The sequence below is a fragment of the Camelus ferus genome, chromosome 21 (assembly GCF_009834535.1).
Source record: "Camelus ferus isolate YT-003-E chromosome 21, BCGSAC_Cfer_1.0, whole genome shotgun sequence".
NCBI classification, from domain to species: domain Eukaryota; kingdom Metazoa; phylum Chordata; class Mammalia; order Artiodactyla; family Camelidae; genus Camelus; species Camelus ferus.
Genome location: NC_045716.1, coordinates 23,198,031 through 23,212,533, shown reverse-complemented (window position 1 = coordinate 23,212,533; position 14,503 = coordinate 23,198,031). Strand labels below are relative to the sequence as shown.

At 53.5% G+C, this 14,503-nt stretch overlaps 2 protein-coding genes across 2 annotated transcripts; both read right to left on the bottom strand.

Moving 5' to 3' along the window:
* Positions 1–3,153: 3,153 nt before the first annotated feature.
* On the bottom strand, positions 3,154–3,787 carry S100A8 (S100 calcium binding protein A8). Its single transcript, XM_032464229.1, has 2 exons — positions 3,625–3,787; positions 3,154–3,475 (listed from the first exon to the last, which is right to left on the bottom strand). The coding sequence occupies exons 1-2, from the start codon at positions 3,763–3,765 to the stop codon at positions 3,335–3,337; spliced, it is 282 nt and encodes a 93-aa protein (XP_032320120.1). The 5' UTR covers positions 3,766–3,787; the 3' UTR covers positions 3,154–3,334.
* Positions 3,788–10,145: 6,358 nt separating this feature from the next.
* LOC116658808 (protein S100-A15A-like) lies at positions 10,146–13,890 on the bottom strand. The gene is made up of 4 exons (XM_032464742.1): positions 13,776–13,890; positions 12,371–12,595; positions 10,816–10,918; positions 10,146–10,408 (listed from the first exon to the last, which is right to left on the bottom strand). The coding sequence occupies exons 2-4, from the start codon at positions 12,515–12,517 to the stop codon at positions 10,146–10,148; spliced, it is 513 nt and encodes a 170-aa protein (XP_032320633.1). The 5' UTR covers positions 12,518–12,595; positions 13,776–13,890.
* Between the last annotated feature and the right edge of the window lie 613 nt (positions 13,891–14,503).

The following is a 14,503-nucleotide window of genomic DNA, read 5'->3' as shown; positions in this document are numbered from 1 at the left end:
ATCCTCCTTACAGGGCCCGGAAATCTCGGTGGCCGGATCTGCCTCAATTGGTGAGCCCAGGTCTCCCTTGTGGGCTCAAACATTGCATGAGGTTTCCTGCTAAACTACTTATTTCTCAACTTCCCAATGCCTTGTTCTTCTTTTGTAGCTGAGAAAACAGAAAAATAAATCACCTTGCTCCAGGCCACCGGCCTGTCTGACTCTGCCCAGTAGGTCCTGCAATGAACACAGCCTTGTGTGTAAACTACAGTCTGTAAGCCTGCCTCCTCCATGGACCTTCCAAGGATGGCATCTCTCACCTCCACCTCATTCTCCATCCAGGCTGCCACTGCCTCCTGGGCCACCTCCCCTGTCCACCATGAGCTCGGGTATCAACCATTGATAGCTCAGGGTCAAAGCAATTCTTCACAACCAGTGGCCCATCCAAAGGGCATTCTGGCTACTCTCCCCATGGTCCTCTGAACAGGCTCAGAGAAAGCAGACTCTGAGTTTTCAACTAAAGACAAAGCAATTAATGTTGGTAAATCTCCCCCAAGGAATCCATTAACACCAAGTCCAAAAGGGCATTTTCACTGGGGTATGTTGCTCTCCACTCCGAATCTGACACACACACACACACACACACACACACACACATCCCATCATCATCATCATCACCACTAAGGTATATATAACTGAGAAGCAGAATCAGGTCACTCTCTCCTTTTGTGCGTTCACCGATTAAACTCTCTGAACGCTGAGTGAGATCTGAGATGGGGCTTGGTGAACCCTGCCAATCCTTCACATCTTTTTGGCTTGGGCCACATTTGGGCCAACAGCTCACTTTTAAGGTGCCTCTCAGAGCTGCATAGCTCCGCTTCCTCAATGCCAGGAGTTTGTTCACACTCCTGAATTAGGTGGGAGCACTTGCTTTGGGGATTCGGTAAAGCGATCCTTCCTGAAGACTGAGAAGGAAGCAGTTTTGTCCCCAGGCCTTCACACACTCGCCCAGCGGGAGCCCATCTCCACGTGTGATGACTAGACCCCTGCCCCATCCCATGTTATGTCCCAGCCTTGGTTCTCTGCTGGCTGCCAAACCATTTTCACTAATATGTTAGCTCATAATAAAACTGGCTGATAATTAGAGCCTTGGTTGGTGAACAAGGGTTTAAGCTGTTACTTTTCCGGGTTCATTTGCATTTCACATGAGTAAAGTCTCCTACAAACAAAAAGCCCAGCGACGTGAGGTGAGTAATCTTCAGCACTGAGGAGAGTCAGTTCATCTGAGTGGCATTTTGTTGGGTGCGGGAGGGACTTGCTCCTCTTGAAACTGGGGGAAATTGGCCACCTTCTCTTCTTTTCCTGGACGTGAAACACTTCTCCAAAGATCCCCTCCTCTTCCACCCCCACCCCACAGACGGGGTTCCTCTTCAGCCTAGGCTCCACAGTCATCCCAGGGAGGGCTGAAGGGTCCCTGCTGTGTTTATGCAGTGGCTCAGTGCCTTGTGCGTGCAGAGGGACCCCAAGGCAGCCCCCATCTCCCTGGACACAGTGCACCCCCAGGTTCACAGAGCAGGAGAGCTGTGAAGGGGTGCGGGTAGCAGAGAAACTGATTCAGCCCTTAGCAGCACATGTCCCCGTTCTCCCCAAGTGCAACCACACCCAAAACAGCAATAACAGAAATACTCCACCTTTCATTTCTGAAGTCCAGCAGTTAGGACAAGCGTTCTTAACCTTTTAGGGGTCTTTGGATCCTTTTTTAGAATCTGGTGCAAGACACGGAGTGATGAGTTTACACACTTGCACTCAAAATACTGCACTCAACTTCGATCCTGTTCCAGAGATACCTGGCAGACCAAGTTAAAACCCTGGTATAGAGATGCTGGTGACAGCTCCCTACTCCCTTCTCCATTCCTAACACCACTGCCCCATCATCTAAGTGGGACAGCAGGAAATCTCCCAGTGCACAGCATGGAAACTCAGGTTGGGGGCTGGGTTCTGGGGAGAGGTGCCCATTCATCTTCCAGTCCTCCCACCTCACCAGCCCCTTGGGAAATCCACAGTAATGATGGGGAGGTTATTTTAGGTAATCTACTGCTCACCAGAGCATTCACCCCCGCACTTGAAAGCCCTATTCTTTGAGATGAGCTTTATTAATGTATTGGCCTATCTGCCCATTCCTTTATTATTTAATCAAGTTGGGAATAGAGAGAGGGCAGCTTCCAAAAATCTCGTAAGGAGAAATTATAAGTGTGGGGCCAGGGGTCTCATTACTGTCACTTAATGTAAGACTCTAAGCATCCATCTAAAGTCACACCACACACAGACTCTCTCTCTGTCTCTGTCTCTGTCTCTGTCTCTCTCTCTCTCTCTCTCTCTCACACACACACACACACACACACCGTCTCATCTCAAACATTTATCTGGAAATTAAAATTTAGTTTAGAGAATAGTATGAGCTTTCCTTACATCACCCTGTCCTCATATTACCCATTTGGAAATGTGGATGAAAAATATTGCCTGCCACATCAGTAAACAAAGGATGCTGCAGCCATCAAGTCACCAGTCGCTACCACCACCCCCAACAATGAGCAGAGGGAACTCAGGGTGCAGACAAGCAGGCAGCCGGGCCTCTGCAGCCACCCCCAGCAGTGCCCCCTGGGGGAACTCAGGATGGGAAAGAGCAGGACCCTGGCCCTAGATGCTAGGTCATATCGAAGGAATGATTTTAATGAGCCCCGACTTCTGTACCTAAAAAGCACTAAGTTCCTTAACTTGAGCTACTTAGCTTTCTTAATTGACAGTAATCTTTTAATGTGCTGACTGCCTGGTCTTTGTTGCAAAAACTTCTATATATCCTGGCTCCTCCCTAACCTCTCCGGAGCAGGCCCTTAGAGCGATCTGAGAGGCCACTTCCCAGGCTCAAGACCTCAGAAAGTCCCCAGAATAAAATATAACTCTCAACTTTTAGGTTGTGCATTTTTTTTAATCGGCAGAAACAAGCAGGAAAGTCACCCACGATAGTGTCATGGACTTATTAGAATCCTTAAGCCCTAGAACCAAAAACGCGGGATCCTGGGCCTGGAAGAGACTCAGGAATCATTTGGGAAGAACACAGGGAGGAAACCAGACAAGTGGGAGCACTGGAGGCTCGTGACACACGGAGAGTGGGAGGCGGAGTAACAAGTTTATTTTTCGTTTGGGTTTTCCAACCCTCCCTCCATCTGCCTCCTCTCCCCTGCAATCTCCTTCCGCAAGAGAAAAAGCAAGAGACCAGGAGAGGCCTGAGGTACGAACTACTTTATTCCTCTAAGGGGACAGGCCCCGGGCCCCGCCCCCGGGCGTGGGAGCTCCGCTACTCTTTGTGGGTGTCTTTGTGGATGTCTTCGTGGGCTGCCAGGCCCACCTTGATCACCAGGATGAGGAACTCCTCGAAGTTCACTGCGCCGTCCTCATTGATGTCCAGCTCTTTGAACCAGGTGTCTGTATTCTTTTTCTGTGAAAATTGGGGAGAAAGAAGCCAGAGTGTAAAGGTCTCAGGGAAGCTAAGGCATGGCTGTCTGCATAGGGCAATGCAGGGACCGGCGACCCAGGGCATCCTCAGAGCCGCGCAGAGAGCCCTGGCCACACCCAGCCCCTCCTCACCTTCAGAAACTGAGGACACTCCGTCTCTAACAGTTTCTTCAAGTCATCCCTGTAGATGGCGTGGTGATTGCCCTTCAGCAAGGAGTAGTTGTGGTAGACTTGGATGATGTTGTTTATGGCGCCCTCCAGATCTGTCAGCATGGTGTCCAAGGATCTGCGCCACCTGGAAGAAGAAGCAAATGAGGAATCCTGGGGAGGGGGTGCCTAGGGGCACGCTCGGAAGGCTCATACCCTAGGGAGTGGCTTTGTCCTGGGCTTCATCAACTAAATAACTAAATCCAGCCGATGGCTAAGGCCCCAGTGGGAAGCATGGGGCGGGAGCCCACCGGCTCTCCCCACGCCCCCAGCCTCTGCCCAAGAAGGGCCAGGCTTGGGAAACAAATGTGCCCTCACCCAAAATTGCTAGAGCGCTCAGCTCCTTCTTCAGCTCTGGACTCGGGCCAGACCTCCCTGAGCTTTCTCTCCCCTCCCGCAGAGAGGGCCGCTGCACTCCTCGGCCCTCCCCAGGGGAAGCCCATTGTGTGGGGCAGACCGGGCAGCCCCACTTACCAGGTCTACTCGAAACAGAGCTGCCAGAGGATATGCCCGGCTGAGTGTCCGCTCCCTTTTATAGCAGCTAGACTTGGCCAGCTGCCCGAGGCCTCAGGCTGTTCGGAGGCATCTGCTCCTTTCCAGGGTTGCTACAGCCTCTGGTTTCCCAACCAGATGAATGGGGCAATCACAGTGTAGAATGAGAAATTCCAGGGGGCGGGGGGACCAGAGGAGGAAAGGAGGAAGGCATTTGCCAGACAGGGATGCCCAGCAGGAGAAGCCAGGAAGAGGGCATGGTGAGGACCCCTCTTGTGGGCTGCTCGCTTCCCCTGGCTTGGCCAACCAGGATGCCCACTCCTCAGTCCTTCCCACTATGGCTGTGGTTAATCCCATGCCTTGTGGCTTGTCTGCGCCTCCCTGAAATGGAATTGAAGTTGAGCGCATCAGTTTGAGTGCAGGTGTATAATCTCATTCCTTTATAGCTTTCATTGCTTTCTAAAAAGTGTCCAAAGACCCTTAATAGATTAGGAACACTTGTCCCAGTAATGAAATGTGGAGTGTTTCTGTTGTTGTATTGTGCATGGTTGGACCGGGGGCACAGGAAGCGGGGGACTAGTGCTGCTAAGGGCTAAATCAGTTTCTCTCCTGATTTCTCTCCACATCCCTTCGCAGCTCTCCTGCTCTGTGAAGCTGGGGGTGCGCTGTGTCCAGGGAGACGGAGGCTGCCTTGGGGTCCCTCCGCATGCATGAGGCACTGAGCCACTGCATAAACGCAGCAGGGACCCTCCAGCCCTCCCTGGGATGACTGTGGAGGCTGGGCTGAAGAGGAACCCCGTCTGTGGGGGTGGGGGTCGAGGATGAGGGGATCTTCGGAGAAGTGCTTCATGTCCAGGAGGAGAAGAGGAGGTGGCCAATCACCCGACCCATCCCAGCTCTCGGTCGGTGGGTTTCAGCAAGAGCAAGCCCCTCCCCCACCCAACAAAAGGCCACTCTGACGAACCGGTTTCCAACACTGAAGATTTGTGGTGCATTTCTCTTGTTATGAAGCACTTCACACTCACATAAACTGTTAAGAGCCTAACCAGAAATGTGGGGCACAGAACCCACTCAGTCTACGCACATGGAAGCCAAGGCCCAGAAAGGTGAAGTGATTCACACATAGTTTCCCAGGGTGGATGCGTCCGAGCCCGCACAGGATCCCAGAGCATCGGCCTCCAGAGCATGATCTGACAGGAACATGACTCTGCTGAGAAAACTCCTTTCCTCTCTCCTTCCTTGATGCATTCAACAGATATTTACCCTGCCCTTCTCCAAGTCCTAGGCCATTATCGCCTCCTGGTGGAAGTAGAGGGATTAGCCTCTCTCTCCATGTTTCTACAGCCTTTGGGGCTTCATTATATCTTTACCTTTATAGCTGTGTGACCTTGAGCCAATTACTTGCCCTCTCTGTGCTTTAGTTGCCTCAATTGTTAAGTAGAGGTTGAAAATAGAGTCAACAACCTTCAACTTACAGAATATGAGAGAATATGTGCAAATCATATATCTGGTGAGGTATTAATATCCAGAATATCTAAACTCCTACAACTCAATTACAAAAAAACAAACAACTCAATTGAAAACTGGGCAAAGGACTTGAATAGACATTTCTCCAAAGAAGACGTACAAATGACCAGTAAGCACACGGGAAGATGCTCCGCATCACTAATCATTAGGGAAATGCAAATCAAAACCATAATGCGATACCAGTTCACACCCATTAGAATGTCTACTGTCAACAAAAACAGAAGATAACAAGTGTGGAAAGGATGTAGAGAAATTGGAACCCCTGTGCACTGCAGATGGGAAGGTAAAAGTGCAGCCACTGTGGGAAAAAAGGATGGTAGCTCCTCAAAAAATTAAAAACAGAATCACCATATGATCCAGCAATTCCACTTTTGGATATGTATCCAAAACAATTGAAAAGAGAGTCTCAAAAAAGATATTGGCACACCCACGTTGACAGCAGCATTATTCACAATAGCCAAAATGTGGAAATAACCCACGTGTCCACTCACAGATGAATGGATAAATAAAATGGAGTCTACACATACAATGGAATGTTATTCAGCCTTAAAAAAGGAAGGAAATTCAGACACGTGCTACCACGTGGATGAAACTCGAGGGTGCTATTCTAAGTGAAAGAAGCCAGACACAAAAAGACAAATACGGTGTGGTCTCACTTACACAGGGTACCTGGAGTACTCAGACTCAGAGACTGAAAGTAGAATGTGGCTGATGGTCGGGGGGGGCGGTTATTGTTTATTGGGTCCAGACTTCAGTTACCAGATGATGACAGCGCTGGAGACTGGTTACACAGCAATGTGAATACCCTTGACCCTTTGACACCACTGACCTGGACGCCTAAAATGGTTGCGAAGGTAAATTTATGTCACATGTCTAGTACCACGATTTAAAATGTTTTAAAATTCTAAATGATTTCAGCTAAAAAAATAATAAAATCTACCTTATGGTATCATTGTGGGGATTAATAATAGATGCAAAATATTTATGATTTGTGGGCTTTTATTAATATGTATTCTGGGGAGGGTGACTACAGCTCAGTGGCAGAATACGTGCTTAGCACGTACAAGGTCCTAGGTTCAATCCCCAGTACCTCCAGGAAAATAAATAAATAAAATAAACCTAATTACCTGTCCCCCCCAAAAAATTTTAATAAATAAGTTTTTTAAAATAATAAAAATAAAAGGTTTTAAAATATGTATTCTATTTTAATTAAAAGTTTAGGCAAAAAACGTGTGCTTAGGGCAGCTCATAGCAAGCGAGCACGGTGTGAGCGTGACTACTGCCTTGTAAATGTGTCTGATTCCCCAGCTGGACGGTGAGTCCTCCAGGACCCAGACTGGGTCATCCACCTCTGCCTCCCCAGGACCCAGCACAGTGGCTGATGTTCACAACAACAGCCACACAATCAACAAGGACAAACAGTAACAAAATAATAGCCAAGATGTAATGGGCTTTTGCCACGTGCCGGGGACTGTTGTAAGTTCTTTACTTACATCAATCCGTTTAATTCCCACAATAATCCTATGAGGTAGGAACGGTCATAAATCCCACTTTTCTGGTGAGGAAACTGAGGCCAGCAGAGAGACACAACAATGGGGGCATCAAGTGCCTTGGGTGACTTATGACCCGCTTTGATGTCATCCCCCTGCTGCGGCTGCCTGGAATGCCCCTCTGCCGGTAAAGTCCTCCTCGTCCATCCTGGCTCTCCTTCCCCGACTCTTATCCGCACTGAGTTAATTCCTCTCTCCTCCATGCTGCCCAATGCTTCTACATTGCAACATTTGCCGCACTACAGTGTGGCTCACCCGTTCATTGTCTGTCTGCCTTTTATTTAAGACTGGGAGCCCCTTTAGAGCATAAACCACATCACACCTCAGGGCCTGGTTACATACTAGGTGCTCAATTAATACTTACTGAGGGGAAAAATGAATGCAAAATTGAACAATGGTCTATCCTTGATCCAATGCAGGAATTTCCTTCATTGTAATCAGCCGCTTTAAATCATTTTTAGAACAAGGCAGGATATACATCCGTTAAACGAATGCAGTCTAACTTCCTTGGCTGGTCAACCCCTTGACAGGAAAATAAAGCTATTTCTGACATTTAACATGACAAGTTTTCAAGCAACCATCAAGCACTGGGTGCACACCTAGTATTCACCAATCCCTCTCCTGTATGTGCTGGCACAGTAGCATCTTACCCTAAACAGCACATCAAATTCTCAAAGTGTTTTTATATCCACTAACTCATGTCATAACCCTGTGAACTGAACATCACAGGTACAATTATCCCCATGGGACAGATGAGGAAACAGGCATCGGGAGTTACTCCAAGTCCTGTGGGCCTGTTTTCTTCTTTGTCTTGGTGCTTAAGTGCCAAAAATGCACACATTGGCACAAGCAAGGTGGCTTTACTGAGATTCAAATTAGGGTTCGTTCACCAGCCCGGGAGGGCGCTCGCGCTGACCTCGCTCAGGGGCGTGATGATGAGCCTGATGGACCCCCACCCCCTAGGAATGCCTCCCTTGAAGCCACTGCCCTGAGAATGTTCTTGTGGAGACAGCTTTCTTCGCCCAGAGAGTAAGGGAAACAGGTCCCAGGTCCAGCGAGGGAGACACAAGCCTTGACCTCCTCCAGCACCATGTGCTTGTCAGTGGACCTGCTGAAACACCGTCCCCGGAGACGCTCTCCCTGGACAGACTGCCTTGGGGGCTTCAGGGAGAGCAGGGGCCAGGGTGGGCTGACCCGGCAGGAGAAGGTGTCGGGAGTTGGGCAAGCACATAGGGGAGGGCAGTGTCTGCCATCAGCCTGACGGATGTGGGGCAACCTCGGGAAGCAGAACCTGGTCCCGCCAGGATGTCCCAATAGACCCGACCCGGCCAGGCCCGGGGCTGCGGAAATGAGGACAGAGCAGTCAGGGCCAGTGGAGAAACCCCCCAGGAAGGGGCTCGGAGCACTGGGCTGAGCCTCCCCTTCAGACTCAAAGGCCTCTGGAGCCCAACATGTTTCAGGTGAGACAGGCAGGGAGCATCCACCTGGGCCTGGGGCAAGGGTGGCCTGGGTCACCCAGCCAACTGTTTCCAAGTAACTAATAGGCCTGCAGGAGGCAGCACAGACCCAGGTCCTGGGAATCCCACCCACAGGCCCCATTCCCACATCCCTCACTCTAATCCTCGCTGAGCACACACTGTGCCCAGACACAGAGATGGCAGGACGTGGTCCCTGGCTGGGTGGAGGACATAGATTGCAACACACAACCGCAGTGCAGCAGGACATGTACCTCCACAGAGGAGATTCAGACCTGGGGAGCGCCCAGGAGGTCCAGAGGGAGATGGGTGGGCCCGCTGAGTCCTGAAAGGCGAGCACTGGGGATCAGCAAGTATGGTTGGGGCGTCCATGGCGGGCCTGCTTCTGAGCTCCGCAGATCAGGGGACCGAGGTCCCCAGCTCAGCCTGCAGGGTGCTGCTCCCCACATTTGGCTCATGGACCCAGATAGGGGAGGGAATCGAACCAAGTCCCTTAAATGACCCCACCCCCAATCACCTGCACAGGGAAACAACACAGATCACCCATTATTCTTAAAACTCATTGTTTCTATCACAGTGAGCTCAGTACAGAGGTTTCCAGACCATCCTCAGAGAAGAAACCCACCAAGCAGGGCTTAAAGGCAGGAGAGATCCTCCCCAAAAGATTCTTCACCAGATTCCTGGGCTCCCACAGAGAGACAAAAACAAACAACACAGAGACAGGGCAGGGGCAGGTCTTATTAGGAAAGAATCAGGGAGTCACAAATAGCCCTGAGTCAGAACAGTGCCCACATTCATCATCATTTTCTATTAGTAAAAACCAGACCCAACCCTTGTCTCCGGGAAGCCTTCCCTGATTGACAGTCACCCGGGTTCTACTCATCGATCTTTCCCATGGCAGGCTGCATTGCCAGCTTTGCCCTTGTCCCCTCTCTGACTCAGCATGAACAAAACTCACCTCACCATCTTCCTTCAGAACGGCCCCGCCACCCACCACCTGATGTCAATTACCAGCATCATCTTCCCTGCCCTGTCCTGGCCCTTCCCCAGGCCCAGAACACTCTCTACCTTTGTTGGGACTCTCTTTTGAGTCTGGGAGAACTACAAAAGCAGGGTCCGTGTTGTCCAGTGTGCCTCTGCCCTCCTGGTTCCAGTCCCATCTGTATGTGTAGTGAATGAGTGATCAGAGTCAGCTCCCTAAGAATAGACCCCTCCCTCTCAGCTGGAAGCTGAGGGCAAGAGTTGTCTCCCCCATCAGACAGGGGCGTCTGGAGGCAGGAGCGGTATCTCTCACCCAAGGTGGATGATCCCCAAGGTAGGACCAAACTTCCTCTTTCTGGACCCAGAGAAGATGCCCAGAACCATGAACTGAACAATCCCCAGACATATTTATGAAGTTGCTTTATTCTCTTCCCTCACAGTCATCCTTTGCACAGGCACACAGGCAGAGCTGTCCCTGCAGCTCCCCGGCAGGCCCGTCTGCAGGCTGCCTGCGCGCCCTCTGATAGAGGCTGTGCTGGGCGCGGTAGTGGGCGCACAGCTGGCGGTGGTACTGCAGGTGGTCGTCCGTCAGCAGCTTGCCCAAGACGTAGAGGGGCTCGTCAAAGCAGATCTGGTCGTCTGCTGCCCAGAACACTCTGTCAGGTAGCACGGCTTCTTCAGGCCCTGAGGAGTGGGCAGAGGGTCAGCCATGCACCCAGGCAGGGCCCACAGCGATGTCCAGGCCTCCACTGCCCGCTGGTGGGCGGTGGGGTGGGGAACTGCGCCCTGGGCCTGCCTGCCGGGGGCTTGTGGGAGACAACTTCTCGCTCAGACACTCAGTGGCCAGGACACCACACAGCAGCAGAAAAGGCAGAGATGCGGTGGGGACCTCGGCTAACTGGACCTGGGGCTGCGTGCGCAGACAGAGGGTGCAACTGGGTTCTGTTTCCCGGCTGACACAATTCACATCTGCTCACTGTCAGTGGCCATTTAAGCCTGTCTCCCCCGCAGAGACAGCCCAGCCCAGGGCTGCTGGGTGGACGGCGGCGCCTTCCCCCTCCACACTGGGAGCTCCCCAGGGCAGAGCCCACCTGTCCTCGTGTCCACATCCCCAGCACGGTGGCAGGGGCAGCACAGATGGGACCGGACGTCTGCGTGCTGTGACATCTGATGAGGCCTCTGTGCCCGTGTCGCCTACGGGAAGTGCAGAAAAAGGGAAGGACAGAGCCATGGGCCCTGGAGCTGGCCAGGACATCCCTGAGCAGGTGACCCTGAGGGCTGAGAATCAAGGGTGGTGTAGGAGAGGAAAGGAGATTTGAGGTGGAAGGGACAGCAGGGAGGAAGTCAGGGGTCAGAGGGCAGGCGAAGGCGAGGTGGGAGAATTGGGCAGGGCTGGAAAAGCAGGTTTCAGCAGGATTTGGCGGCTGGGCATGGGGAAGCCGGTGTGAAGTTCTCAGACAGTGTCTGGCAAGAAAGTCACCGCATCCACAAGCAGCTGTGAGCCTGGGGGCGGCCCTCGTTCCCGTGGCAGGGTTGCCCCCTCTGTCAACTCCACTGCCCACCACCATCTACTCCTTATAATCTTACCTCCTCTGTGAAGCTGGTTGACCCGGGAGACTGGAGGCCTGCGGCCTTGGGCGGGCTCCCCCTGCTTCCCTCACCTCAGCCCCAACCCAGGCTGCTATGTCTGCCCTGTGAGCCCCCGAGGGCAGGCCTGGAGGGTACTTTCACAGCCCCAGGGTACAGGCAATGGCTCTAGACAGGAAAGGATTTCCCTAGAAACAGGGGACTAACCATTCATCTTAGTCCCCTCTCTGTGACCCTCATGGCTACACTCCAGTAAACTGAGGGTAAGGCTGTCTCCTCTGATGGGTTCCAAAGGCAGGCAGGGGACATGAGAAGTGACCACAGGAAGCACCTCCCCTGGAATGCAGGGCTTCAAGTCAGGCATGACGTGAAGCCCCCTGGGCATGACAGCCCAGAGACCCCAGGGACATGGCACCGAGGGCCGAGGCAGTGCCCCACAGACACTCCTGCCGGCCTTGAAGTCCCCAAGGAGCCCGGTCATCACAGAGCTGGGCCTGATGTCAGAGATGCGGCCGCCTGACGCGGGTGACTGAGCCCAGCCTGCTCTGAGGGACTCAGCCCCTCGGACAGGAGGTGGGAGGCGAAGCTACCTTTCCTACCCCCAGCAGGCTTTGGGCAGCCACCACAGCCCGACCTGTCCTCCCCGGGCATGGAGGGGGTGGGGAAGAAGGAGGCCTGTGTAGACCCCAGGAGGAGGGGCTGGGATTGGAAGGGCAGGTTTGGGGCCGGGTCACTGACTGCACCGGCCTGAGGGCAGAGGGGAGATTTAGGAAGCAGGTAAGGGAACAAACAGGTTTGGGGTCAGGACTGAGCTTCAGGGATTAGCTGTGTTTGGGTTGGAGTGGGGCCAGGCAGGGAGTTTCAGGAGAGGGAAGGGCAGTAAGAGAGGAGGGCGAGGCCTGTGCTCCCCCTGCTCACAGATCCTGCCCTCCGCCCTCCCTCACACACCCTCCCCTGAGTGGAAATTCTCCTGGGCGGTGACCGACTCCCTGGCCACTCACTTCCAACCACAAAAGCAACCCCCTACTTAATCCCCAGGTGACCCCAAACCCCACGCACCAAGCTCTCCATGAAGTGGGGCACATTGTCCATGAGCAGGGCCTTCAACTCCTCCAGCAACAGGGCCTCCATGTCCCCCTCCCGGGCCGCGTGCTGGTGGTAGCAGTGGATGATTTGGAAGAGGGGTCCCTCCACTGGCGTGTCCATCGTGGTGGCTGGGCCTGGGCCCAGGATGGGGGTAGTTCTGGAGATGCAGGGGTGCAGCAGCGGGGGACAGTGGGGAGTCTGGGAGGAGAACACAGCCCAGCAGGCCACGCTGAGGCCAGGCCACAGCAGGTGCACCCTTCTTCCAGGAACCTCCTGGCCTCTCCCTCCTGCCGACCTGGTCTCAGGCCCCCTCCCTGACCTCCACCTGAACCCTTGCAGATGTGGCTGCTAGTCCCTGCCCTGCGGGAAGCTTTGCCGCGAGCCCTCAGGACAGGACTCTGACCCTCCCTGAGACGGCGGCCTCCCTGAGGATGGGAGCTGTGTCCTCCACCCCCCGGCCCTGCCCTCTGCCTAGGAATCACCCAAGTCAAGAATGAGAAGAAACGAGACTTTTCAAAGCAAGACAGCATTTTTCCAATGGAAATATGTTTAAACGTCTTGAGAAGGCAAGACTGCCACTATCATAGACTTTTACACCCCAAACGGAATAGTAAAAGAATTACACCGCCCGGGCCCCCGCTTGCTCGAGCACTGTCTCTCTTTCACAGTCCGATGTGCAGACCGCACGGGGGATCCCAGCTTGCTCCTGCCCCTGCCTTCACCCTCTCTGAAGGCATCCGCGTCCCGCCGGCGCGGGCCCTTCAGCCCCAACTTCCTGGGCCTCCCCGGGCCTCTGGGCGCTGGGCTGTTCAGTGTCAGGGTGGGAGGGGCCCCCGCAGCCCCACCCCGGTGCTCTGCACAAGGTGGATGGCGGGTGCCCTCCCCCGTCCTGCGGGGATAAGAGCCTGTCCTCAGGAGGCAGGGCTGTCCCGTTGGGTCGGCAGGCCTCCCTGGATTCCGTAAGGAGAAGAGTCATGACAACCACTGGTTCCCACTCTTGCCGAGCCAGCCAGGCACTGGACAGAGCACTTTATGTCCAGCTTCCCATGTAACCCTCACAATGACCTTAGGAGGCAGGCATCATTCCCCTCATTTTCCCAGGAGGACAAGGAATTCAGAGAAGTTACGGTAGCTTTCCCCAAATCACACAACTCGCCGCCTGGAGCCGGAGTCCAACCCCTTTGGAACAACCCAACAGACGTGTTTTTAATTTAAGGCCCTAAACGTCTTCAACCCACAGTTATGCCCTCGGGACATCCATCTACACAACACACGTCTCCCAAACAGAGAAGCAGCCCCTCTGCTTCCCTGGACCTGCGCAGACCCCTCACAGCCCGCCACCCACCCCCCCGCCAGCTGTCATGGACCGGGTGCTGACCTGTCGCTGTTGGGTGAGGCCGCTCCGAGTCCTCAGCCCCGACCAGTGTTTTATCCCAGAGATTCCCCGGTGCTCAGGCAGGAGGCAGTTGTGGGAGCAGGGGCCCCACACCGAGTCCTACATCCTGCCCGCCCTCGGTGCCTCCAGTTATGGCAGCCAGTGCTGTGACTTTCCGCAGGTGCTCCGCATCACGGCTGCGTCTTCACTGCCTTCCTGAGATGACATCACACTTCAGTTGTGTCCTGTGGTTAAGTCAGCCCATTTCAGGGACCCACCTGCCCTCAGAGCCTGATCTGAAGCATCTCAGAACCATAGAGGGTCACGTTATCCATCTCCCTGCCTCAGAGCTCATCATCCCAGCTCCAGGGCTTGGGTGGGGTCAGACACACGACTTAAATATCTCTGCCTTGAATGTCCTCCCTCCATTAGTGAACCCCCAGACTCTACAGTCATGAAGCACATTCAATCATCAACAAATGTTTCTCGAGCACCAGGCCCTCTCTAGGCAATGTGAATAAGATGTGGGGCCAGCTCACAGGGTGGGGACAAGTCGGGGGACAGTTATGCAAGGGCACAATGCACTGGGAACACTACTAAGAGGCATGAACAGGATACCCTGGGAACCCAGGAAGGAGCACCTTCTGCCTGGGCAGTTGTGGAACATTTCCTGCAGGAGGTGCTGTTTGAGGTGGCACTTGAAGATCTGGCTGCAAGGAAAAGCATGGAGG

Bases quoted from the DNA above. Each gene is read 5' to 3' on its own strand.
- S100A8 (XM_032464229.1), bottom strand. From the start codon at position 3,765: ATGCTGACAGATCTGGAGGGCGCCATAAACAACATCATCCAAGTCTAC. The intron at 3,476-3,624 runs GTGAGGAGGGGC...CAATTTTCACAG, and splicing joins AGTGTCCTCAGTTTCTGAAG to AAAAAGAATACAGACACCTG.
- LOC116658808 (XM_032464742.1), bottom strand. From the start codon at position 12,517: ATGGACACGCCAGTGGAGGGACCCCTCTTCCAAATCATCCACTGCTAC. The intron at 10,919-12,370 runs GTGCGTGGGGTT...CACTTCCCGTAG, and splicing joins CCCACTTCATGGAGAGCTTG to GCGACACGGGCACAGAGGCC. The intron at 10,409-10,815 runs GTGGGCTCTGCC...CCCACTCCTCAG, and splicing joins GGATGTGGACACGAGGACAG to GGCCTGAAGAAGCCGTGCTA.